The 26,969-nt window shown below is 30.0% G+C and overlaps 7 protein-coding genes and 1 pseudogene across 8 annotated transcripts, besides 2 other annotated features; 4 read left to right on the top strand and 4 right to left on the bottom strand.

Moving 5' to 3' along the window:
• Positions 1-72: 72 nt before the first annotated feature.
• TVAGG3_0992030 (structural constituent of ribosome) lies at positions 73-648 on the top strand (the record flags this gene model as incomplete). Its single annotated transcript, XM_001276844.2, has 1 exon — positions 84-563. The coding sequence occupies one exon, from the start codon at positions 84-86 to the stop codon at positions 561-563; it is 480 nt and encodes a 159-aa protein (XP_001276845.2).
• Positions 649-2,562: 1,914 nt separating this feature from the next.
• TVAGG3_0992020 (protein of unknown function (DUF3447)) lies at positions 2,563-3,054 on the bottom strand (the record flags this gene model as incomplete). The annotated part of the gene is made up of 1 exon (XM_001276842.1): positions 2,563-3,054. The coding sequence occupies one exon, from the start codon at positions 3,052-3,054 to the stop codon at positions 2,563-2,565; it is 492 nt and encodes a 163-aa protein (XP_001276843.1).
• Positions 3,055-8,762: 5,708 nt separating this feature from the next.
• TVAGG3_0992010 (glycine-rich protein family) lies at positions 8,763-9,843 on the bottom strand (the record flags this gene model as incomplete). Its single annotated transcript, XM_001276839.2, has 1 exon — positions 8,994-9,830. The coding sequence occupies one exon, from the start codon at positions 9,828-9,830 to the stop codon at positions 8,994-8,996; it is 837 nt and encodes a 278-aa protein (XP_001276840.2).
• A 360-nt stretch (positions 9,844-10,203) lies between these two features.
• Positions 10,204-11,834, bottom strand: TVAGG3_0992000 (glycine-rich protein family; the record flags this gene model as incomplete). The annotated part of the gene is made up of 1 exon (XM_001276838.2): positions 10,992-11,834. The coding sequence occupies one exon, from the start codon at positions 11,832-11,834 to the stop codon at positions 10,992-10,994; it is 843 nt and encodes a 280-aa protein (XP_001276839.1).
• A 1,447-nt stretch (positions 11,835-13,281) lies between these two features.
• On the bottom strand, positions 13,282-14,494 carry TVAGG3_0991990 (glycine-rich protein family; the record flags this gene model as incomplete). The annotated part of the gene is made up of 1 exon (XM_001276837.1): positions 13,522-14,391. The coding sequence occupies one exon, from the start codon at positions 14,389-14,391 to the stop codon at positions 13,522-13,524; it is 870 nt and encodes a 289-aa protein (XP_001276838.1).
• A 1,443-nt stretch (positions 14,495-15,937) lies between these two features.
• Positions 15,938-15,985: a mobile genetic element.
• A 5,652-nt stretch (positions 15,986-21,637) lies between these two features.
• Positions 21,638-22,937: a mobile genetic element.
• Positions 21,734-22,857, top strand: TVAGG3_0991970 (annotated as a pseudogene). The gene has a single exon. A coding segment is annotated over exon 1 (1,124 nt).
• Positions 22,938-23,316: 379 nt separating the features above from the next.
• Positions 23,317-23,913, top strand: TVAGG3_0991950 (uncharacterized protein; the record flags this gene model as incomplete). Its single annotated transcript, XM_001276835.1, has 1 exon — positions 23,317-23,913. The coding sequence occupies one exon, from the start codon at positions 23,317-23,319 to the stop codon at positions 23,911-23,913; it is 597 nt and encodes a 198-aa protein (XP_001276836.1).
• Positions 23,914-24,446: 533 nt separating this feature from the next.
• On the top strand, positions 24,447-26,723 carry TVAGG3_0991940 (ankyrin repeat and SOCS box-containing protein 4 family; the record flags this gene model as incomplete). Its single annotated transcript, XM_001276834.2, has 1 exon — positions 24,452-26,659. The coding sequence occupies one exon, from the start codon at positions 24,452-24,454 to the stop codon at positions 26,657-26,659; it is 2,208 nt and encodes a 735-aa protein (XP_001276835.1).
• Positions 26,724-26,969: the final 246 nt, after the last annotated feature.

Here is a 26,969-nt window from a genome sequence, read left to right as displayed (position 1 = left end):
TAGATATTCCAAAAATCCTTTTAATTTTGGGGGAGTCTGTCTCTAAATTGAGGGGAATTAGCGGTTTGTTTGGGCCTTTTTCGATGGGACACACTGAGGGTCTTCGTCACGCTACACGCTATCTTTTCGCTCGTAAGTTCCGCAAGCATGGTGCTCCAGCCCCATCCATCACACTCCGTACATTCCGTATTGGTGACATTGTCGATATCAAGGTCAATGGTGCTCTCCACTCTGGCATGCCAAACCGTGTTTACCATGGTGCCACAGGTATCGTCTGGAACGTTTCTCCACACGCTGTTGGTATCCTTGTTAAGCGCCGTGTCAACAACCACATCGCTCCAAAGCGCATCTACGTCCGCACAGAGCACGTTTTCCCATCCAAGTCAAAGAACGATTTCGTTGCTCGTTGCCAGGCTAACCTCAAGGCTCACGAGGAAGCCAAGAAGGCCGGCACAAAGATTGCTCTTCCAAAGCGTCTTCCAGCTCAACCACGTGCTTCCCACGTTGTTAAGCCAGAACTCATCCAGACAATTACCAACGCTCCATTCCGCGAGAACTGGTAAATTGATTTTAAAATACTACTGATACTCAGATTTTTACTCCCTGCATTTCAAATACTAATGTAAAATACCACTACCAAAATTCTTGATTTTTTTTATACTTATTTCTTTTAATGATATCGATGTCAAATTGATAAAGGAATACAAAGATAACAGGAAATGCTTGACATTATAATTAAGCGTATATAAGTTTTTTTTGAAAGCTTTAAGTCGCTGAATGAGACACAAAAAAGACTTTGAATATGTAATTTTGATTGACCAACGATCTCTTAATGAATTACATCGTTTCTTAAAGTGGTTAAAAACATCCATATTAGAAATGGATGTGAATTTCAAACAGAGCGAAAAGCCTTATTATTATCTATTTCTAATGAAAATTTCATTTTCGAAAATTATTCTTCTTCATCATATGATAAATAATTTCAATTTCCCTGCCATCATTATCTTCTGCAAAATCAAAAGCAGTATTTCAATCTTCATCTTTTTCATTGAAACTGGCACCATGTGAAAGAAGAATTTCAACCGTTTCTTTACTATTATTCTCTGCTGCATAATGAAGAGCTGTATCCTTAAAATCACCTTTTTCATTGATATTTGCACCATGTGAAAGAAGGAGTTCGGCTGTTTCTTTTCTATTATTTTTTGCTGCACAATGAAGAGCTGTTTTTCCATCAGCATCTTTTTCATTGATATTTGCACCATGTGAAAGAAGGAGTTTAGCTGTTTTTTTACTATAATTTTTTGCTGCATAATGAAGAGCTGTTTTTCCATCATCATCTTTTTCATTGATATTTGCACCATGTGAAAGAAGGAGTTCGGTTGTTTCTTTTCTATCATTTTTTGCTGCATAATGAAGAGCTGTATGTCCTAATTCCTCATTCTCATTGATATTTGCACCATGTGAAAGAAGGAGTTCGGTTGTTTCTTTTCTATTATTTTTTGCTGCATAATGAAGAGCTGTATGTCCTAATTCCTCATTCTCATTGATATTTGCACCATGTGAAAGAAGGAGTTCGGTTGTTTCTTTTCTATTATTTTTTGCTGCACAATGAAGAGCTGTATGTCCTAATTCCTCATTCTCATTGATATTTGCACCATGTGAAAGAAGGAGTTCGGTTGTTTCTAGTCTATTATTTTTTGCTGCATAATGAAGAGCCGTTTCCTTAAAATAATCTTTTTCATTGATATTTGCACCATGTGAAAGAAGGAGTTCAGCTGTTTCTTTACTATTATTCTCTGCTGCACAATGAAGAGCTGTTAGTCCTAATCCATTTTTCTCATTGATATTTGCACCATGTGAAAGAAGAATTTCAACCGTTTCTTTACTATTATTCTCTGCTGCATAATGAAGAGCTGTATCCTTAAAATCACCTTTTTCATTGATATTTGCACCATGTGAAAGAAGGAGTTCAACCGTTTCTTTACTATTATTTTTTGCTGCATAATGAAGAGCTGTTTCCAAAAAATAATCTTTTTCATTGATATTTGCACCATGTGAAAGAAGGAATTCGACTGTTTCTTTACTATTTTCTAATGCTGCATAATGAAGAGCTGCTTTTGCATCTTTATCTTTAACATTTATATTTGCACCATGTGAAATGAAATATTCGCAAAGAGATAGAATATTAAACATCGCTGAATAAACAAAACATAAGTTAAAATCATCAATTTGATCGAAACAAACTAAAAATGATTCAAAATTTTTATATTTTCCGCAGGATTTTAAATCAATCTTTATATTATATTCATTCATCAAGAATGTAACAAAATCAATATTATGTGAAATAATTGCATATTTCATGCATTCATTATTTGGTTTTTGATATTTCAAGCATTCACTCATGATCTCTGGATTTCCTCCTAAAAATGAAAATTCTAGACATTTTTCGGTTATTTCTGAGTTAAATTTCGTTCTTAATAACTTGAAACAATCAACAGCTCCATGGTAACAACATAATTCAAGTAATAAATATCCTTTTTTAGAATATTCATAGTAATAATCTTAAAGTGTTTGATCTTTATTAAATCCCTCTTTTTCTGTGAATGAAATGAATCTCTTTAGATCATTATTCATAATTGCTCCGTAAATTGTATTTTCTGATTGAATATCTAAATTATCTGATTTCGTATTTTCGAAGTCTTGAGTTTCGTTTAACTTAATTCCATATTCTTTATAAAACAGAATACTTGAAATATGTTCGACGTTGTAGACCTCATTGATATGATAATCATCTGATATGAGCTTGGCAAGATATAAATATGACTTTGTATAGCGATTATGATATGGAATGATATTTAAAATGTCTCTCATAATATTCTGTGGATGGCATATCTTTGAATCAATCAATTCCGTTTTGATCAATTTGTAAATTGAGTTTAATTCGTCTTCTTTTTCTGTTTTCAGCTGATATAATACATTATATAAATCAATGTAGCATTTGTGGATACTTCGCAATTCACTGTATTGGCTTGGTTGATTGTCTTGATAAGACATAAAAAAGTTTTTAAAAGACAAATATTTGTATTGAATCATTAAAAGCTATATTTAGTAAATTCTCAATACTGCCCAATCCAACTGATGATTTTTTGCAGAATTCTTTCTCTATTAATTCAATCAAGCAAGGATATCTCAATTACTCAAGCATTCTGAGCAAAATGAATCAAATATCAAGCAGCATTTGATATTAATAAAAATATCGAATTCTGATAATATTGATTGAAATGTATTGGGATTTCATTTTGTTATTCGAGTGACAATAACTCATAGATAGATAATCAAGTATCAGTATGAGATGGGAATTACTCTGCCAAAATTTTTGATCGAATTTGTTTAATAATTTATACGTGATTAAATGAAAATGCATACAACTTTGTGAGAGAGGCGTACAAAATAAAAAATATTAAACTTCGAAAAATATATTTATTTCTTCCTTTCACAAATAAAAATCAAAAACAATCGCGATCATTTATTTCAAAAGTTTTTTTCTGAGCCTTAGCAATTTCTTTTTGTTTGAGTGATTAATGGACATCCCTATCTTAATTCGCGAATCAAGTGGAACTGTTTCTGCTGAAGATGCACAAAACTACCTTACAAAACTCAGTGATTTCATTCTTGGCAACAATTTTTCTAAATTAGCCACAAATTCTCTAGAACCAGCATTCTCTGACATCTGGATGTCTTTATTTACATGTGTTTCCCAAAAAAATGTCGCATTAGCTACAAAATCTTCAAAAACCTTAAGTTTATTTTTGAATTATTGCTCTCCATTTTATCTGGATCAGCTAAACAATTCACTCATCAGTGTCTTGAACAACAAACCATTTGATACACATGTTTATCCTTATATTGCAGCTTCTTTTGTTCATTTACTTAACCACATTTCTCTTCCATTCAAACAACAATTCATTCATTACGTAGACTTCGCGAAGTATTTCACTTTTAATGATGCAAAATCTTTTGAAAATATCCCTTTACTTATTTCCAGATTAGATTCTCCACCAAAAGACTGGCTTAAGCGCCTGATTGACCTTTATATGAAGACATACAAGAAAGAATATAGCATCCATTTCATGAGGGCTCTCACAGAAGTCATCAAACACTCTCCACAAAATTTAATGCAACATTTTCTATCAATATTCGACCAATCATCATCAGAAAACATCGAAATTATCGGATTCATATTGAATACGATTCCTGTTTCTCAATTATCCTGCGATTTTACGAAAATTGCCAATCAATGTCTCGAATTACTTCAAAACTCCACAGCAAATGCTACTATCGAGAATGTATTGGCCATTATCTCAAAGATAGGCGGCGAATTAAAGGTAGGAGATGAAAAAACAACGATAACCTTCAAAGATGTTTCAATTGACATCGATTTTTCAACGTTATCGTCCAAAATATCGAGCAACAAGTTCCCTCTTCAGTTCGAACTCATCAGTATCAAGCCACAAGACGGTTCTCTTGTTATTCAGCAGAAAGCAGAAACAATTTCGAAATTTGTTGAAAGTTATGACCCAGAACTTGTTGTAGATATGTACGAAAGGTACTCCAATGACAGTTATAGCGATAAAATGTCCGGAATCATCAGATCTCTCGCTAATTGTTCAAATTATTTGTTGTCAAAGTCAGAAAAGTTCAAATTGACACTGCGAAAGTATTGTTTCTCCAAAATAAAAACAATTTACCACGCAGCAGATGTCTCTTTGATCTTTTCTCAGCTTGATTATTCTTTATGTATCAAAAAATGCGGAAAAGGGTTCATAAATGATACATTACTACAACTCTATTCGTTCCTTTCTTACAAGAACCCTAAGATAAACCAAAATGCAATGCTTGCTTTGAAACAAATCAAAATTGAAGATTTTCATTTCCTAAATTTGGACTTTTTCGATGAATTCTACCGTACAGCCTTTTTCTTGAAGTCAATTAAGTCAAAAGATCCACTCCATTCCGTTCTTTTCCAAGAGAATTTAATTGGAGAATCAGATCTTGACATTATTACCTTGATTTTCAAGTATTTGGCCTCTTTGTCGATCAAAGATAACAAGAACATTCTTTATTCCACAATAAAAATAGCAGAGGACGTAATAATTGCTACATTAAACATTTTTAGGGACGCACAAGTACATTCAAGGTTTCATGGATGCCATGCAAGCAAGATCCAGCCAATTATCAGTCGATGTAGTTGCAGATACCACGAAATTCTTTGAACCAGCGCAATCAGCAATAAAATTTTTGGCAAATGAGCATATTGTTGTTCCGCAGAGTGTAATTAACTCATTTACAACATTATTCTCACTGATGCCACGTCAAATTTCCTATTTATTGCTGAAACATCCACAATTATTATTAAATATCTCAATAGAGAACAATTTAAAGAACTGTGGAGACATAATTGCTCATTCAGGATCTGCGAAGCCATTGTCTCTAACAATGAGATCAATACAACAGAGAATCCATGGTTATCTTTCGAACACGTAATTGCAAGCCAAGTCCTTGTTTGGCCGAGTGAAATTCCGCTCAGAAAACTCGGGCCATTTGCCAAACTGATCGGAAAAACTCTTAAAGGAGCAATTCCTATTGTAAAAGAGTTTGAAAGCCATTTGACCAACGAAGAGAAGGAAGATTTGTACGGATCTACAAGGTACGTCCACGAAGAACCTTACGAACCTAAGTTTGACATCAAATCTCCGCCAGAAAATAATAATGAATTTGCATTTAAGGCTTTGGAAGATGGGGACTCAAGAAAAATCATGTTACTTATGAATAGAATAGAGAACTGGAGAGTTCCTCTCAATTTCGATTCAAATCTTTTTATTCAATATCAAAATTTGATTTCGAAGTACGTAGAAGTAGAAATCAATGATATTCAAGAAGCCATCAATCTTTCGAGTACAAACAAGAGAAATCAGGCCATAAAATTCCTCCAAAACAAAGATGAAGATATTTGGCAAAGAATCAAATCAGATCCTGATTTAATTACTAACATCATGTATTACATACCAGAAAGTACTGATTTCAAAGAGTTTTGGACGAGAAAAGCAATTGATTCTCTTGAATCAGTAGATTTCGAAAAGAAATACAACGATCTTCTCAGAATCATTGGAATGCTTCAACAGAATTTAACTGGAGATGATATTGTCAACATCTGCAGTTTTATCAATAAATCTCTTGATTCCCTCAATTTGGTTGAAGCTGTTTATTGTTTAAGGTCAATCGACGAAACATGCGGCACAAACAAGTTTGTTCACTTTGTTTTGGATAAAATTCAGAACCAATTGAGCGAAATTGACTTTTACAAGAAATTGGTCAAAGAGAAAACAAAAATGAAATCATTTTTATATATATTGTTGATAAATATTTTACTATCATTTCTATTTGTTATTGTCTTTTACTTCAAGCCAAAATATATTTTACATTGAAGATGAAATCCTCTTGCAATCGATTATTTTTGATTCAAATGTGAATTACACTTTTTTGACATTGTTTAGGGTCCATTCGTATCACTATGCTTTTCAAATTGGATACCATAGGCATTCAAAAAAATACCCAAGCTTTTAGAATATGGAAAACTTATTTTTATAGTCTAAAAAATGTTCATTCTCATTAAGTTTAAGCAGAGATTTTGACATTTATTGTAATGCTACATCTCTTTTTCAATAAGCCTGTAGAAGCGGTATAGTAGTTTCAAAATCTCAGGGTCCAAAACTCCAGAAAAATTTTTGACCCGAGATTTTGCAAATATTAAATATTTTTGAGTCCTGTTTTCAGAATCTTGCATGTATTTTGATATCATGTTTGGAAATGCAGAATATTTCTTTGCTGCTTTGTTAAATAGTGATATTCTCCTTATAAATCTGACAATATTTTGAAATAAAACAAATCATCCAAAAGTGACAAAAATGAATTGATATCAACATCATTTATCCTAAAAGAAATGGAGATTTTGATGGTATCACGAGAGCATATCCTAAACATTTTAGTTATACATGTGATTCAACTACACGAGTTGATTATCGCATCAATAATATATTTAATAAAAGTGAACATAATGTATGGTGCGGCGAAGATAAACCAAATCAAGGTTTAACCATTGCACTTCTTAGATCATCGATCTATTTCACCAATTACACACTAACTAATCGAGATTATGAAAATAAATATTTTGCCAGAAGCTGGCAAGTCTCTTGCTTCAATGAGAATTGGAAAGTTATTGACGATGTCCAAAATTCGAATAGATTAAACGGATATTCAAAATCTGAAACTTTCACCATTAGTAATCCCCAAGAATGCTATGCCATTAACTTTCAGAATATGGGGGAAACTGTTTATGGTGGCTATATATGGTGCTTGAACCACGCTGAAATTTTTGGAGATTTACGAATCTTCAGTAAAGATTTTTGCTTATATTGCTCTAGAAAATGCACCAATCCATATCTAAATTTGCTCATTCCAATGCTTTATATTATTATCTCATCATAAAAAATTAAATTTAATAAAACTTTTCTCTACCTTGCCCCTTTTCAAATTATCACATATTTACGTATATTTGATTATGAGAAAATCCTATTTTATTAATCAAAATTTCATATCAATTTCGAAACAAATACTATAGACAAAATACCAGCTTCCATATAAACACATTAACGTATATTATCATATTTGATGAGATTTTGTTAAATCTAAAAAAAAATCATCAAATATTATAATATTATTCATGAGAAATAAGGATATATAAAAATCTATTATGGTATATGTATATAGCTCATGAAATAGTAAATATTATAGCTTCATATCAAGTGAATTATTATAATTTTGGCATATATTTGTTAGATTACGGCCAAATTCAAAGAATCTCAGAAGAAATGTATCCTGTGTTATTAGAAACATATCATATGACTCAATGTAGTATAATTCCAAAAGAATATATATTATGAAGCCTAAAAAAGGTATTATATGGTCGGATTGATATAAAAATCATAAAGAAGTCGCAAAAAACTCTATATATTTAATTACATAAATTCTACCTTCAATCTGACTCAGAATAATAATCTTCTGAGTCTGAAGAATAGTCATTCATAGAATTAACTTGCCTGGCTCCTTTTATGATTGGTGTATCAATAGACTTTAAGTCACCGACCGATAATGAAATGACCATGAGTGATTTATTGGATTTGATGGGTGTCGATACTTTCTTTATATTCGGAAGCTCATAAACAAACTTGCTTAGTGTAGTATGTTGTCTTGCTCTTTAATAAAAATGAAAATTTGGATTTGCTATTGTTGGTATTGTTCTTTTCTGTATTATTGTTATTATTGAGTTGGATAGGCTTCGGTGGTATATATTCAAAGTTATTATGCTCATTATTTTTTTCATATTTTGTTTTCTTCTTCGACTCCTTGAAGCACGAGATACTTAAATTATCGAACGATAGTGATGTAGGGCAGAAGCGTGCTAACTGTGCTGCAATTAATACGCTATCTAACTCGGGTTCAGGTATTTTAGTCGAGGCCATCGTGGTTCGATGTGGTCGGCCAAAATCAAAAAGACAATATTGATCGATTTTATGGAAAATAGCTGTACCATATAATAACATAAAGGAAAACTGAACTTAAAAACTCAGAATCAAAATTTTAAGAATTTGAAAAAATGAATCTTGATATTATTGCATTATATGAAATAAATTTAATATACATTAGAATAGTATATCAATTTTCTACGGTATTAAATAGTATTTATAAAAGCTTTAAATATCCCGCTTTTCTAAATCATTATATAATATCACATAAATGAATATCATTTAGCATAGCATGAGCCAGATAAAGTCTTTATCAGCTTATTTGCAATAAATTTGAAAAATAAAACATTTTGATGCAAAAATAGTTAATTTCAGTAAATAAAACATATTTAATTCTATATATTATATGTATTAAAACATATTTGTGGCAGCAAAAGACATGTACATTGATGATGCAACTAAGATCTTTCTTGGTTTTCGATTATTTTCTGGAACTGTATCTTTCATTATTATTTGTAATACTCTAGCAGAACCGTCTCCATCGTTGTTTGTAAATCTACCATCTCTTGCAATTGGATTTGTAATGAAATGTTGGGATATATTTAAGTACCCTGACACTCCACCATGGCCACAAACTATTGGATTAGTTTTTTCACTCCCAATTCCTCCTTTTCCGCCAAACCAACCGCCACCACCCCCAGATCCTGGGGTTTTTAATGCATATCCACCATCTTCGCCTTGCATAATATTTTGGACATATAAAACAGAGTAGTCTTCTATTTGTCCATATTTTGTTACATGTAATGTGTATCCAAAACCTCCTCCATGAGAGCCATTGAAGATTCCTGCACCTCCAGCGCCTCCACCAGCAATTAAAATGTATTCACCGTCAATCATAATTGCAGTCATTCCTCCACCGCCGCCAGAATTATCTTGATTAAACCAATCACTTCCAGAACTTCCTCCATTTGGATACCCTCCTAAATTATAAGTATAGCATACACTCCTCGGTTTCTTGCCGATTATGAATTGTACTTCTGTTCTTTGAGTAAATTTTAATAAAGCTTTTACTGTTGCCCCTCGACCTCCAAATGTATAGCTAAGACCATCTTGGCATCCAATCCCGCCAGCTGCAGCATTTAAGGTAAATTCATATATCCCTATATCATAGCTTTTTGTTTCAGACTCCACTCCTTCAATTACATCTACTGGAATCCGAGCTGAAATAAAACAGAGTAATGAATGCATTTGAATCCATCGTAATTCATAATTCAAAATTAAATCTTTATTGAATATTATAAAATTCTGAAGATATTTGATAGCAATTCAATCACAATTTTGAATATGAATTGAATTGCGACTCTTTCAAATTTGCACTGAATAGAAATTATTTATATTTTATATTCTCATAGCTTTTGATTCTATTTCTATCAAGGTCGAAAATTTTGAAATCAGAGTTAATTAATTATTTGAGAAAATAAAGATCTATAAGATGGATAATTATTTTTATTTGGGATAGCTGTATCCAAAAATTTTAGAGTTTTCAGAAACTTATTTAATTTCGAACCGTCATCGATAATCATTTTTTCAATTTTATCCAATTATTCTAACTTGGTGATTTGTTGAATCTTTTACATTTAACATATGAAAATTTGAAATTAAAAAAAATTAAATTTAAAATCAAATATTTTTTACACTCACATTTTTAATGTTTTTACAGTAACATTAAGGACAATAGTCCGTTCAAAAACATTCTTGAATGGAATGTCAAAGCTTCAAAATTATAAGTTTGCACAAATGGGGCACTTATCGTGAGATACATCCTTTATCAGCGGTTCCATTAAAATTTTACTTGCAATTGAATTGATAGTAAAATTCGGGAAGTTTGCCTGTAGCTGATATTTTGACGTCTTTAATGTTATGGAATGGGCCAATTACTATTTTCATTTATTTGTTCGTTTCCTAATTTCGTTTAGCAGAATCTGTCGGCAAAAGTACCTAAAAAATAGAATTGATTCTGTCATTGAAAATATTGAAATATTTGAATTGATTTTGTACTAATTTAGAGTGGCAGTGTGAGAATTTAGTAAATTTCGTTTAAAACATGATTTTTTTTTCCGATTTGACCGAAATAAAACAATATCTACATACATAATGATAGTAAGTTGTATAAATCATATAATGTGATGTTGGATGAAGTTCAAATACTTCAATTTCTTACATTTCAAAATCAAAATTGAATTAATAAAATACACTACAATTCGAAATAAATTTAAAATGTGGTAAATCTGTACTTACAAGTTATAATTTAATTATGATATTTTTTAAAAATTAATTTTAAAATTATTTCAAAAATCAATCAGAATCGATTTATGTTGCATGAATAAAACAAAAATATATTAACAAAAATTATAACAAATTTGTGGCTGCAAATGACATATACATTGAGGATGCAACAAAGATCTTTCGGGGTTTGCGATTATTTTCTGGAACTGTATCCAGTACATTAACAAGAACAATATTAACTGAGCCATTTCCGTAATTATTTGTATATCTACCATCTATTGCTGTTGGGATTGTGAATAAATATTGAGAAGAATTTAAACATCCTGACACTCCACCATGGCCACAAACTATTGGATTAGTTTTTTCACTCCCAATTCCTCCTTTTCCGCCAAACCAACCGCCACCACCCCCAGATCCTGGGGTTTCTAATGCATATCCACCATCTTCGCCTTGCATAATATTTTGGACATATAAAACAGAGTAGTCTTCTATTTGTCCATATTTTGTTACATGTAATGTGTATCCAAAACCTCCTCCATGAGAGCCATTGAAGATTCCTGCACCTCCAGCGCCTCCACCAGCAATTAAAATGTATTCACCGTCAATCATAATTGCAGTCATTCCTCCACCGCCGCCCGATGGATCATTGCCATAGATATTGCGATCTCTACCGCTCGCTCCTCCATTAGGATTTCCACCTGGATTTTGTCTATTGCAACCTCCTATAGGCATTTTTCCGATTGAAAAATTGACATTTGTTCTATTGGTAAATTTTAATCTAGCTTGTACTTTTGCTCCATTCCCTCCATAAGTATTTTTTTTACCTGATTGGCACCCACGGCCTCCAGCTGCAGCATTTAAAGTAAATTCATATATTCCGGGTTTAAATGAGTTTGTGGCATCATCGACTATTGTTTTAATAAATCTTAGATTCCGAGCCGCAATAAAAAAGAGCAATGTATTCATTTATTTTGATCGTCATTCAAAATATATTTTCAATAAATAATGTGTGAAATTAGTGTTTTTTAAATATTTATATTTAAAAAACTTTATGGATTTCTGACGAAATTACATTGGATTCTATCAATATTGAATTCGGATTGAATTACGACTAATTCAATTTTGAAAGAATCAATATAACAAATATTATAATATCATTCATATTTAATTGGAAAAAATGGGCTATAAGATGTGAATAAAAATTTTGGAGATTTGAAAGGAAATTTATTTGATATAATATGGCCAGGTATAAATATTGCCCATATTTTTAACTTTACATAACGTATTATTATTCCATTGAGAAAATTTTATTTTATACAAAAGAAATTGTGAGGAATTACGTTAACCTTCTCACCAAAAAGGATAAATAAATCAAAGAAATCAAAAAATAAACTATCAGAAAGTATGCTATGTGACAATTAATAGACATGGTGCTTAATTCTTCTATTTTTAATTTGTAATTGAACAAATGTTTCAATTTATCAAATAAAATGATATGCATTATAAATCATTGCAGAAGAAAGAAAAATATTATTTAAAAATTTGAAATAACACTAATAAAAAATATCTTGATTTTAAAATTAATAATATTACAACATAATTTGATGGATATTAGTTATTTTGGCATATATAAAACAAAAACGATTGAAATAAATCATTTTATTACGTTAATACAAATAATTAAAACAAATTTGAGGCTGCAAAAGACATATACATTGAAGATGCGACTAAAATCTTTCTTGGCTTACGATTATTTTCTGGAACTGTATCCCTAATCACTCTAAATGTTACAATTGTTTTTCTCTTAATGAACTTTAATCCGTTTGATATAAGAATATTAAAAACATTAATATAATTTCGATTTCGGAAATTAAATTTCCAAATTTTTTGTCGATTTCGGAAATAACAGGATCCCGCATCCAACACGCAACAACAAAACACAAAACACACTTTTTGGTTCTTTCATCGTTTTAATCATAATTTATGTCATACATGATTTGGATAAATTTTACAAAAATAGAACATATATTATATTGTTTTCAAAGATTCTTGCAAATCATCAAAAATAATTGTATTTTAAAAAACGATCAAATTATCCTTTCATTATTTTAAACTTAAATTAGTTTTTATGATTGACTAAAACAATCATATTTATTCATCATTAAATAAACAAAAAAATAATATTTGAGAGTTATTTCAAAAAAAACACATTGAATTTATTAATTTGTCCCAATTTCAGTATTATAAATTTTTATAATTTCAATATTTTGAAATACACTTTTAATATTTCAATATTTATGATATTTCAATGTATTAAGTGGTCTCAAATTGAGCTTCTCAAATATAAGTTGGCCTATTCAAATAATAAAATTAAATAATATTTAAAATAATAAATAAAAGTGATTGAGGTCATAGCAAAACGGCTGTTTCAGTCATTAATTCTTAAAAATAAAAAGGGTAAAAACTAAATAAAATGGGTAAAATTCAATAGTGTCTGTGCTATCGTTCAATTTGAAGGTGTCTTTTGAAACCGCAAGACACATTGAATTTTTGAATAGTGTATTATGGTTTGACAGACACCAATGAAAAAAATAAAATGATATTTATTTTAAATATATAAGATCATTATATAAAATATAAATATTTTATCGTTTTATTTTCTTGTTTTAGAAATGTTTTTTATTGAAAAATCAATAAAACTAACTCCAAAATAAAATTTTTGATTTAAAGACACTATGATGACACCAGGCAAATCTTCCAAGACACCTATCGTCGGGAATCTAACAACCCTAATTGCAGAGCCATCCCCGTTATTGTTAGTAAACCTTCCATCTATTGCTTCTGGTCTTTTATGATAATATTGATATGCTTCATTGTACCCTGAAACTCCTCCAAAACCACAAACTTCAAGCTTTAATTTGGAATGACTTTCTCCTCCTTTTCCACCAGGCCATCCACCACCACCGCCAGATCCTGGAGTTTTGCGACCACTCTCACCATCTCCACCTTTATTCTTGTCAGAAAAATATTTTTTATCATATTCAGGGACCTGATCTGAAACTCTAACACGCATTGTGTATTTAAAACCACCTCCATGAGATCCATTGTATATACCAGCACCTCCTGCACCTCCTCCTGCAATCAATATGAAATCATTATCTATCATTATTGCAGTCATTCCCCCTCCACCACCAGTGGCATCATTAGCTAAGAAATTAGTATCTCTTCCACTATTTCCCCCATTTGGATGTCCTCCAACGTTTTGAAGTATGCAACCTCCTATGGGCTTTTTTCCAATTATGAATCGGACAGTGGTTTTTTGAATAAAAAGCAATGAAGCCTTAACTTGTGCACCATTGCCTCCAAATGTATTTTGAGTATTTCGTTGACATCCGGTTCCTCCAGCTGCAGCATTTAAAGTAAATTTATATATCCATGGTTCGAAAGTCTTTGTAGCATCACTATTTACAGTTATTATCTCCTTTCTATTTCTGGATGCAATAAAAAAGAGCAATGAAAGCATTTAACTTAATTGCCCTTCAAATTTATATTTTGAATATCGATCCAAATAAATTGGTTCTCATATATTACTGATGATATGAAACTTAATCAATTTCTGAAGATACCACAGTAAAATTTTCTCAATTTTGAATTCATATTGAATTGTTATTGACTCAATTTTGATAGTATAAAATGTAGTTTAAAAAATTATATTACAATGATTCGAAAATATTCACAGAATGTAATAATAGAATCTCAAAAGTAGGATGAATAGAGGTAGGGCAACGATAGGTCAAAAAGGCTTCTCTGATAGATTTCCTTGCCTTTTGGATATGCTATAATATATAGCCTAGCATGATAGGATATGATGTCAAAAGTTAGAACATAACTTAGGATCTTGAGAAAAATGAAAAACAAAAATTACATAAAAAAAGAAAAATTTTATCTAATTTGTTTTTTTGGACCGAATAAGTAATTTTATTGAATTTCAATACGACACATAGATTTTCTTATTAGTAATAAATATAATGGTTTACTATTAACAAGGAACCTAAACTAATGAAAATTTGATTTCAAATATTGTATATGATTATCATAGATTACCAAAATATATTGCTATTTATGAGGATATAATATTGATTATTAGTAAATCGTATAAATTTAATAAATATACCATGAATATTGAATGAATTTCTTGATTCATAGGGGTAAAACGCGCTTTTATATGATTTATACAGAGAATTTATGAGATGTAAATAACACAATAAAGGTTTATATTGAATATTTTCTAAAAATAAATCGAAATTATAAAAAACAATACATTTATTCATTGAAACTACTTGGACAAATATGAAACAAGCATTCAGGCAATACTTTTGAGACTTCAACGCATCTGATAATTTTTATATAACTTCACCTCTTATGCTTAGAGTGGAGGTATTGAGATCGTATAAGTATAGATGAGCTCACATTCAGATATGATGTGTGAACTTCTGTTTTCACTGCAATTTTGAATCAGAATAAACTCAAAACAAGAATAAAATGATATACTCACTCTCTAAATGTGTTCGAGATTTAAAGTTGTATGAATAAAACGATTCATCTTTCGAAGCCTCCCATTTAATGAGAGACTTCGAAAGATGAATGTATTCATGTAGATGAAATACTATATATGACCTTGTGTGATACTAAAGATATCAAAATGTTCATTTTTAAGTGCAATAGAAGGGTTATCTCTCGTAAAATCTCAATTTAAGGAAGATTTAGAAAGAACTCCTTTCCTAAGTAGATAGTGTGTGGTTTCTGTCTTTTGGTTGATCAGGAACTATGAAATTAAGTCGGACAGAAAGAAGTTCTTTCCAAAACAGACTCCAAATGAGTTGTTCGAAAAGAACTTCCTTCTGTATATGGATAATTGTAGTTACCGCACTGAAGTATGTGATTGTGATGATGGAGTTCTCGATAAATCTAAAATCGGATTAAGATTAATTGAAAACTCAAGTAATTCTTTGAAATCTTGTGTTGTCTGGCACTATAATAACCAAAGAATGAGAATATTATGTTGAATGATGAGTACGTGTGCTCGGCATTCGCCGAGCGAATTGAGTTTAACGTACTATGAAAAGTGACAAATTTGGGCTTTTTTTCCTAGGGTTATGATCTCTTCCTTTCTGCTCAATACGACAGAAATGAAAGAATGAATTTGTACTCCCTAATTGATTACTACAATCTGTATCTATCTTTAACATAGAATTAGCTGCATTGTGATTTATACTCCAGAATTATTCAATTTAAGATCAACCTCGTAAATTTTAATCATATTGCACCAATACTCCTACGTTGAGATAAGAACATGATTATACATACCAAAGCCCCATATTAAAAATCAAAATTTAGCACCTCCATTATGCAACCACATTATTCGTCGCAAATAAGTATATTTACGCATATTATGATGCATATTCACACAACTCGTATACATGAAAAGTTATTAAAATCAGACAAAATTATTGCAATAAGGAAAAAAAAACAACTTGATTATATATGTTAGTAATGAATTACAAATATTTCTACAAAGAATGCTCAATACTTCATATAATCTTCGAATATTTCTTATTACAGTTAATACATTTTGACTCGAACATGATAAACAAAAGCCGACACGCTGATTACTACATTTATGAAAATATAGTACGTTTCCATTCATCTGTTTACTTGTTTTTGTTGGAATAAAATCATTTTTTTTTTTTTCATGAAATAAGAATTTTGCTGCGAAAGCAATATCTCTAACAATAATTAATACATTACGTCAACTCTGGAATGAGTATTTATCAAATATGATATCAAAATCAAAAATTAGTTGTTTTTTATGAGTAAAAACGATGTAAATTGATTATTTGACTAATTATCAAATACTTTGATTTTCCAAATTTTTTTCGAAATTGATTTTTTCATGTGAAAATTCAAATTGTTTAATTTCATTTTTGAAATTTTGAATTTTTTTTGGAATTTTGAGTTGATCAATTCAGCAGAATTGATAATGCTATTGCTTTAGGGCATACCACAAGGTGATGAATAAAAGTGAACATTAACAAATTATTTTAAATCACAAATATCATCCTCATCAACTTTAATTCTAAAAAGAACTGTACTGAATTATGAAAATGCATGATTTACATTATTAAAATCTTTGAATGAAAATAGTACAAGATAAGTTTTTATTCATTTTTAATTAGATTTAAACGAAAAACTACTCCATATTAAAATTTAAGTCGAGAAATCGTATTTTGTTCTTATTTGTTAGCATTTTTTAGACATTCTAATCTTGAATTAATTTGTTACATGATATTATTAACAAATTTAACTGAAAAAATATGTTAATATGGAATAAACCATGATTATATAAGCTATCAATGCTATATATACATATGTAAAAGATTCATATTAACTCAATTAACAAAAATGATAGATTTTCATAAAGGTTCAATCTACGTTCGTCCGAAAATTTTGATTTTTATATAGAAGACATAGTTTCATATACATAATTAAATTTTCAAACAAATTTGATCATACCATTTATTAAGCAGGATAGTATATTAATTACTATCAGTATAAAAATATAAAAATGATTATATTTAATTATTGCATAATTTAGTCAAAGAGTTATAAGCCTCAAGTGATCGTTATCACCTTCAATGCACATATACTTTATTGATTCATAGATATTTAATCTATGTTTGACTTGTTGTCGTCATTCGTTTTTTCCCATTCTTCCTAAGTTAGAATTAGAGAATACACCATCCACATCATCTAATTTGGTCCTCAGCGATAGATTGGTTCATTTTGGAGGAGTCCCATCAGACAGTTTTCGAGCACCAAATATCAAATTTTAATGTATACAAATCTTTAGTGATTTATCTCTTTTATGATGAGTAAAAGGTTTCTGCTCATCAACATTTGATTTCCGACATATATGATTTCTAATTGCAATTATTTACTTTCTTTTTATAATCTAACTCTGTGACTCATACCATAAATTAATTATTGGAAAGTGTCAATATGTTTGGCACAACGCATGGCGGAAGATACCAAACCATGCAGGGAATATGATACGTTTAAGATCTCCGAACTTTTTTTCCAAAAATTTTCTATCGTTGCCCTACCTCTTATTTAAAATTTATTTTCATTGAACATTTTTCCCTCTAAAATACCATTTATTGAGCATGTGTACTAAATAAAAAAATTAGACTCTGAAAAATTTCTTGTTGATTTGATCCCTTCTTTCAAAAATTGCAAAATTTTCTTTACGTGAACATAGAATTTTTTTCTGTTTTTAAGACCATAATTGCCTGATAATATTTTGCATTGATCATTGAATACTATTTTTGTCATTAGGTCAGACGATTTTTTTACATGCATTTCAAGATATCGAGAAGGAAAATTCATTTACTGATGCATGTTGAATATAACTATTACTATTTTTCTCGATCTTTGTACTTTTGAATACTTATTGAAAAAACCAATACTGAGCATATTTCATTGTAAGAGTTGAGAAAACGAACAAAATGTCATTAAAAGCAGCAAAGCCAACTCTTATTCTTTTTGTTTTCTATCTTAGATAACCATTTTGAGAAAAAAATCAAAAATTTTGAAAGATAAACATTTATAAGAATAAATTAAATAAGAGAAAAGGATTTGTATAGCTAAAATAGTAACGAAATTAATCTAAATATAATTAAGAAAAGAGGGTTCAAATTGGAAGAATGAAAGTTATAAATTATTGACTTCTAAATGTAAAATATTGTATCCAAAGTTAATGCATAAATTTTTTGTCATCTGCAGTATTGTTTTCATATCAGTCTTGAGTTTATTCGATTGGATTTTTCAACATCTTTTTAAAATACATCAGCATTCATATCATATTAACATTCTCCTATTCCATAGTATCCTATTTTAATTATACAAACAAGGTTAACACTCTCTAATCTTTGCATTTTCAATATCATTTTAAGATAAATAGGTACAATGCCATGTCCTTTGATACAATGATATATAATTTCTTCTGTTATAGGTTTTTAGATCAACATATCAAAATTATATTTATCGACCATGAGAAACATATATTTATTCATGTTCTCATAATCCTATTGTGATATTTTGGTCTAGACTATAACATAACAAGGAAATATTTGCCTCGTTCACATACTCATTTTGGTTATATTTGAATTAGCAAAAGAGAGAACTATTAGAACAAACACACATTAGTAATGAAATATCATTGTTCAAATTAATAATAAAACCCCTCTAAATTGAACTACTGATCACTATTCTTCAAAATTATGAGTAAATTCATTTCGGGAAATATCATAGATATATAAGAATGTTCAAAGATATACTGATATGATCTTTGATTTTCTCAAAACATCTTATATTTATTCATATTTCACTAATACGAATAAAATCAGAATAGATTTGATCTTTGAAATCGAAAAAAATCTCAATCATGTGTAAGATAAGAATGTGCTCTTTATAATATCGAGTTTTTCTAAGTTTTTTGGATCCGAAGGTTAATTTTGTGATAAATCAAACATTATAATGAAGTGAAAACAATGTTCTTGAAAAACGTTGACATATGAGCATTAATGTAAAAAACATCACACATCAAAAGATCTAAAATCACTCACTTTTTTTGACAGATTTTTAAAATTAAATGCTTTCGTTTTTTCTTATTGGTGTATTTTCAGGAAAGTTTTGCTATGCGGATCACAATCCCCAAAGCATATGCTATGAAAATGAGACAATTTTAAACAATTCCGAAGATATGTACCAATATTTATACTATGATAATGTCGAATTTCGACTGTTTAACTCCAATTCGACAAAATTTATACTATATTTAGATCGATTGGAAGCACCTTTTTTCGGCATTACCGGTAAACCTTGGATAGAAATTCCCGAATCAAATTTTGTTTCATCATCCAACCTTTTAATATCGAACGCAGACATTACATTTAGATCAACTCACGACATATCTATAATGGGTCTAGATTTATTGACAATTTTTAATATAACAACTCACCAAATCAACACAAAAGTTCGATTACAGATTCTAAACCAATTACAAACTACGTTTACCGATATTTCGGACTTTCAACGAGTCGATACTCACTCAGTTATAATATATAAACCAAATATTACGTATCCTGCGGAGAAATCAGTTAATTTATACTTAGAAAAGTTTCCTGAACACAACAATCGTCTCTCCAGAGTCATTTTCGATGATCAATCTTGCCAATTATCAGTATATCAAACAGAAATACGTTTAAACTACGCTTCAGCCAACTTTTTAGTTCATTTACTGTTTATTAACTCTAAAGAAATCGAATTAAACATCGAAGAACCCAAATCAAGTATACAATATTATTGGATGTCAGAATATTCATCGATTGCTGTTATTTTCATCACATTAGGTGGTGACAGCCTCATTACCGTCATATATAGTATCGCATTAGACACTTCTAATGCTGTTTTAGTTGATGTTACTCATGGATCATTAGTATTTGGAACAAGTGTCACTTACGTTCCATTTAAGATATTAACCAATGTTAAGACAACACTCAACATCATGTATTCATCACAAGTTTTCTTCTACGGGTTCCAATTCGATGGTGGTGTTGTTAGAATTGAAACAGTTATTGATCATCCACCAATTCTTTGCAGGGAAATCATTATTGTTAGTCCTCCTGATTTAAGTTGTAATGAATACCAACCAATAAGAGTTTCTAATCTTCAATTCAGGAATTCAATGACTTTTGAACCTAAAAATCTTGATTTAATTGCAGATGACATGATAACTCTTGAAGATGCATCAGTTAAATCGAGTGCTATTCATCTACAGCATTATGTTCATTATTATTTCAAGCCATCATTAATAAAACCAACAGGTTTGTACACGAATAATTCATTAATTAATAATTCATTGATTGAATTGTTTTATAGAAATGTTCTTCCAGATGAAGAAACAATACAAAAGAACAAAAACAAGAGATTTTGGATACAATGTTCTCATAATTTATCTTGTTATGATATGCATTATAAATTGAATATCCAGACACAAATGAAATTCAATTTTAATTATGTTTGTGAAAAAATAAGTGAAGAACAATCATGTTTTGGTATTTATTACAAGAATTCGCCAAGAGAAATAGATATTGATATTTGTTATGATGCTTATGGAAATTATGATGTTTGTAAAGGCCATGACTTCTTTTTCAGTCATGACAACTTCTCGCAATGGGTAAATTTGTTAACAAGAGAAACAGAAACAATTAATTTCTCTATTTCTTCTTCATTGACAATTGCTTTGGATTTTGAACCTCTTAAATCAGAAGTTGATGTAACAATTAATTCTATTGCAGATCATACAATAGATATAACACTTCGACACACGAAAACTCTTGGTACATACATCAAATGTCTTAATTTATCTAATGTTAATTTAGATATTGATCCTCTGGATGAATCCAAAGAATTTTCAATCAAACAATTAAGTTTGTTACAAGAATCGAAATTGACAGAAAACACATATAAATTTTTCAATTTCTCTGATGTTAAATTAACAATAGATATGTCTGAACTCAAAGATAGACACATAGATTCATTTAAGACTATTAATTGTATTATTTATCATAATTTTGTTATTGTTAGACTCACAAATTCAACTGTTTCTTTTAATACTCATTCAGCTGATACTGCAAGACTCAAGAATATAGGGTGTCCAAAGGTGCGTTTAGCACAGCGCTCTATATGAGACTATTAAAGGAGATATATGCTGATTATAAATATATAATAAAAAATATGAATATATGTATATGATGAGTATGTTGTATTTTGGCGCCATGCCGGGATATAAAATGAATTTTGAGACAAGAGGCGGTTTCGCGGGAAATTTTTGCGGGATTTTTTTCATTTTTTTAATGAATCATAAAGAAAACATCCTCGCTCTTGCAAAAAAATGCAAAGACTGTAAAAAATCTACGAGACATTGGTAAATGCTTCGGTATGGATGCTCCTAGCTATTCCACTGTAACGTATCATGTTAGGATGTATCACTTCATGAACAAAAAGGCGCCATCATAAAAATTGACAAAAAATCGCCGGATCAAAGAAAAATCAAAGCAATTCTTCAAGCGCTAGATGAAGACCAAGAGCATCACTCAGAAGGATAGAGGAGATGACAAAGATACCACGTACAACAGTCAGTTATTATCTGCACAATTATTTGAACTACAAACTAGCGTATACACGTTGGGTTCCGCACAACCTTAATTCAGTTCAAAAAAAATCTAGAGTCCAATCTTCGAAAGAGCCCCTCTCTATATTGGGTGCGTATCAATCCAAGAAGTTTCGCTTTTTAGTAACAGGGGACGAGTCTTGGTTTCAATATGCAACAGAAGCCAAAATCATGTGGATCCCGAAGGATGAAAATCCGCAAACATTCCCGAAGAAAAAAATTGACACACCAATGATGATGTTGTCGGTTTTTTGGGGCGTGAATGGCATCATCGCAATTGATATTCTTCAAAAACCTAATACGATGAATGCTCAGTATCTAATTGACAATGTTCTTACTCAAATTATCAATTCTGATGAGTTTGAGAAATCCAAACAACAAAAACAAAAGTTTGCAATTCATTTTGATAATTCAAGAGTTCACAAAAGTCATAAGGTAATGAATTACTTGGTGGAAAACAATGTCAAAGTTGTTCCAAACCAAATTTATTCACCTGATATTGCACCCTCTGACTTTTATTTATTCGGCACGCTAAAAAAGAGAGCTGAAGGACGCGAATTCGCGAGTCCAGATGATCTTGAAAATTTTGTAAGAGAGCAATTTGAGCAATTTTCTCATGATGATTTAAAGCGTGTCTTTGAAGCCTGGATCGATCGCTGCGAACGCGTGATTGAATCCAATGGTGATTATATTTAAATAAACTTTATATATATGTAACTTGTTTATTTCTATTCGCAGTATTCAGGTTTGTGCTAAACACACCTTTGGACACCCTATATTAATTTCATTCTTTCCGCTGAAACATTGAATATACAGATCAAAGAAGAAATTGATTCTCTTCAAGGAAATCTCCATTTCGTTGCTGAAAAGCCATATTGTACTATTCGTATTGATACAATGTATAATTTTGATACTTACAGGATTAATAAGAACATTGAGTTCTTTAATTATCAAACTATTTATTTGAAGACAAATATTTCTTATTTGCCATTCAAATTCACCAAAGTTTCGAAGCTACATATTGGAGCAAGTAGTCGAACAATCTTTTTCCCTGATCAAGAATTCGATTTATCTTTCTTTGAGTTACAAATATCATCACAAACTTCTGTTTATTTCGGATCTTTCTTTGTTCATAAGCATATTTCATTTACTTTCATGCATTATAATTTGGATTATAGACCAACAATTAATTCTTTAATTTTGGATGGAAATCTTTCTGTTATTTTGAAATCTGCTGTTGTCACAGGTATCATTAAAGTACCAGCAACATCAACATTATTAACAGATGATGTTGATTTCAGTAACGCAATCATTAGAATTGAAGTTATTCCTTCTGTTTCTGCTGGAAGTGCAATTCACAAAATAACTATTTATAAGGCATCTTTTCCATTATTAGTTGAAGTTTATATAACTGATCTTGAACTTGTTGATCCTGATAATTTACAGAATCTTTCGATTGTTAAAGCAGGAACACCAGAAAACTGTGAAGTATGGATGAGTAAATTGATATTAGTCAATGATCAATTCGTTTCTGGTAAAGATCGAATTGTTTCAACTCCAACAATTGTTAACTCTTCAATTCACCTCAAATTTAATAAGAGTTATGATAAAGGATGGGCAACAGTTTCAATTGTTGTAATTACATTCCTTTCTGCATTCATTATTGCTTTGATTATTTCGATAATTGTCCTTTTACTTAGAAGGAAGAAAGTTGTCAAATCATCAATCCAGTTCCAAACAATATCTGATTGATTATTATGCATAATTCTATTTTTATTATGTTTATTTTTATTTATAAATCAATAATTAGTCTTAGTCATTACAATTAATCTTTTATAACATTAAAATTCCCGATCATGAGAATTAATCTTTCATAAATAATTAGTCTAAATCATCAAAATTAATCTTTATTCCATTACTAATCTGAATCATCGTAAGAGTTTGATTCATCACAGTCGGAATCATCAAAATTTATTAGTATTTGTCTACTTTCTACAAAAATAGTTTTACAGCTACCTGAGAGAAGTAAGAATGTATTTCTGTTAGCAATTCAAGATCGTAATGACAAAAGAATAATTTGAATCGTTTAATAATGAACGTAGATTATTGATGAATATCTTATTAATATCGACTTTAATATTGTCACAATATATCGATAAACTTCATCAATGTTCAAAAATTATATCCGAAATTTTGCAGTTATTGATTCCCATATCTATGATATGGTTATTTTCCTAATAACATAAACAAATTCAATTTGTTAAATGGATATGTTCTTTGAATATTTTTAATGTCTGATCAAGTCACTCATCCAAATAAATTCAGTGAATTGAGAAGTACATATAAATGCTACATTGATACGTATACTGCGTTATACCAATTGAAAACGGAAAATGTAGAAGGATTAAACTCGATTTACAATTTGATCAAAACAGAGTTGATAGATTCAAAGAAATGTCTTCTCAATAATCTTGTTAGAGATATTTTAAATATCATTCCATATAATAATCGCTATGCAAAGTCATATTTGAAACTTGCCAAACTCATCTGCGATGAATATCACGTAACAGATGTCAAAGGTATTCATAAAAATTCCAAATATCTATTTTGCAAAGAATACGGACAAACAATTAGAAATTTTGCTCAAATCGAAAGAAATGAATCACCAGATCTCGAAATTTATTCAGAAAATTCAATTTTTAGAGCCATTATGTATGATGACCTACAAAGATTCATCACATTCACAGAAACAGAAGGTTTTCGTGATCATACAACTACATGGAACGATTTATTTGCGAATTTAAAAGATTCGCTTTCAATTTTTGAAGTATGTTGTTACTACGGTTCAGTTAATTGTTTCAAGTTGTTAATAACGAAATTTCACGAAAAAGTTACTAAAAGATGTCTTCAATTATCATTTTTAGGAGGAAATCAAGAAATCATGAGTGAATGTCTGAAATATCAAAAGCCAGATGAAAAATGCATGAAGTTTGCAATTATTTCACACAACATTGATTTTGTTACATTCTTGATGAATGAATACAATCTTAAAATCGATTTATTAGATTGTGGAGATTATTATAATCTTGAATCATTTTTTGTTTATTTCGATCAAACAAATGATTTTAACACTTGCTTTGTATATTCACCGATATTTGATATTTCATCACTTTGCAAATATTTTCTTTCACTCGGTGCAAATATCAATGCAACAAATCAAAATGGAAAAGCAGCCATTCATTTTGCAATTGAAACAAATAATAAAGAATTAGTTGAATTTCTTGTTTCGCAGGGAGCAAATATCAATGCAATAGTATATGGAGCAACACCTCTTATATATGCTGTAGGTGAAAATAATAATGAAATCATCAAATTCCTTCTATCACATGGTGCAAATCTCAGTGGAAAAGGAAAGGACGGAAGAACTGCTCTTCATATATCAACATGTAATAATAACAAAGAGATAGTTGAGCTTCTTCTTTCACATGGATCAAATATCAATGAAAAGGATGAATATGGAAAAACAGTTCTTCATTTTGCAGCACAATATAATAGTAAAGAAACAGCCGAGTTTCTTATTACACTTGGAGCAAATATCAATGAAAAGGATAAATATGGAAATACTGCTCTTCATGTTGCAGCACAACATAATAATAAAGAAACAGCTGAGCTTCTTATTTCACATGGCGCAAATATTGAAGAAAAAGATACTAATAAAGAAACTCCCCTTCATATTGCAGCTGCATATAATAGTAAAGAAACAGCTGAGATTCTTCTTTCACATGGCGCAAATATTGAAGCAATTGATGGTATTGGAGAAACCCCTCTACATAGAGCAGCATGGTACCATAGTAAAGACACCGTTGAGCTTCTTCTTTCACATGATGCCAATCTCTTTGCAAAAAATTATAAAAATGATACAGTACTTCATAAGAACGCACATAATAGTGATATAGAGATAGACAACCTTCTTATTTCATATGGTGCAGATGTCGAAGAAAGAAATGATCAAAATAAAACAGCCCTTCATCTTGCAGTATCATATGGTTATATAGAAAAAGTCGAATTACTTCTTGAAAACGGTGCAAGTATCGAAAAACAATGTAATCGTGGTCCTTCGGTTCTTCAGCTTGCAGCAGCTCAAGGTAATCAAACAATGATCGAATTTCTCATTTCACGTGGCACAGACATTGATGAAAAAGGCACTGCATATAGAACAGCTCTTCATGAAGCCGTATATAATAATCATAAAGAAACAGCTGAACTTCTTCTTTCTCATGGTGCAAATATCAATGTAAAGGATATGATAGGATACACCCCGCTTTTTTATGCAATAAAAAATAATAATAAAGAAACAGCCGAACTTCTTCTTAAACACGGTGCAAATATCAATGAAAAAAATAATAGTGGAAAAACTGTTGTTGATATTGCTGTGCTTGAGAATAAGAGTGAAATGATTAATCTTCTTGTTTCATTTGGTGCAAAAATCGATTCTTGAATAAAAATTTTAATATTTATTTAAGAATTTTTCTAACCAATGTGAAAAACATTCTAAGTATAAGCATTCCAAACTATATTATACCATGTTTGCTTCTGTTTGTTTTATTAAAACACAATCGAAAACATATACTTCAGGATATTATCAGCAATAAACATTAAAAATATTGCCATTATTGTTTTAAGATACTAATGAGGCAATCTGTTCAGGTATTTTACTCTCATATTTAAGTAAATAACTAAATTCAATTATAATATGATGTTTGAATAAAAGTCTAAGCAAAAATATTAAATTATTTGACAGTAGTCAT

This window comes from Trichomonas vaginalis, chromosome I (assembly GCF_026262505.1).
Source record: "Trichomonas vaginalis G3 chromosome I, whole genome shotgun sequence".
In the NCBI taxonomy this organism is placed as follows: Eukaryota; Parabasalia; order Trichomonadida; family Trichomonadidae; genus Trichomonas; species Trichomonas vaginalis.
This window is presented reverse-complemented; position numbering and strand designations above follow the sequence as displayed.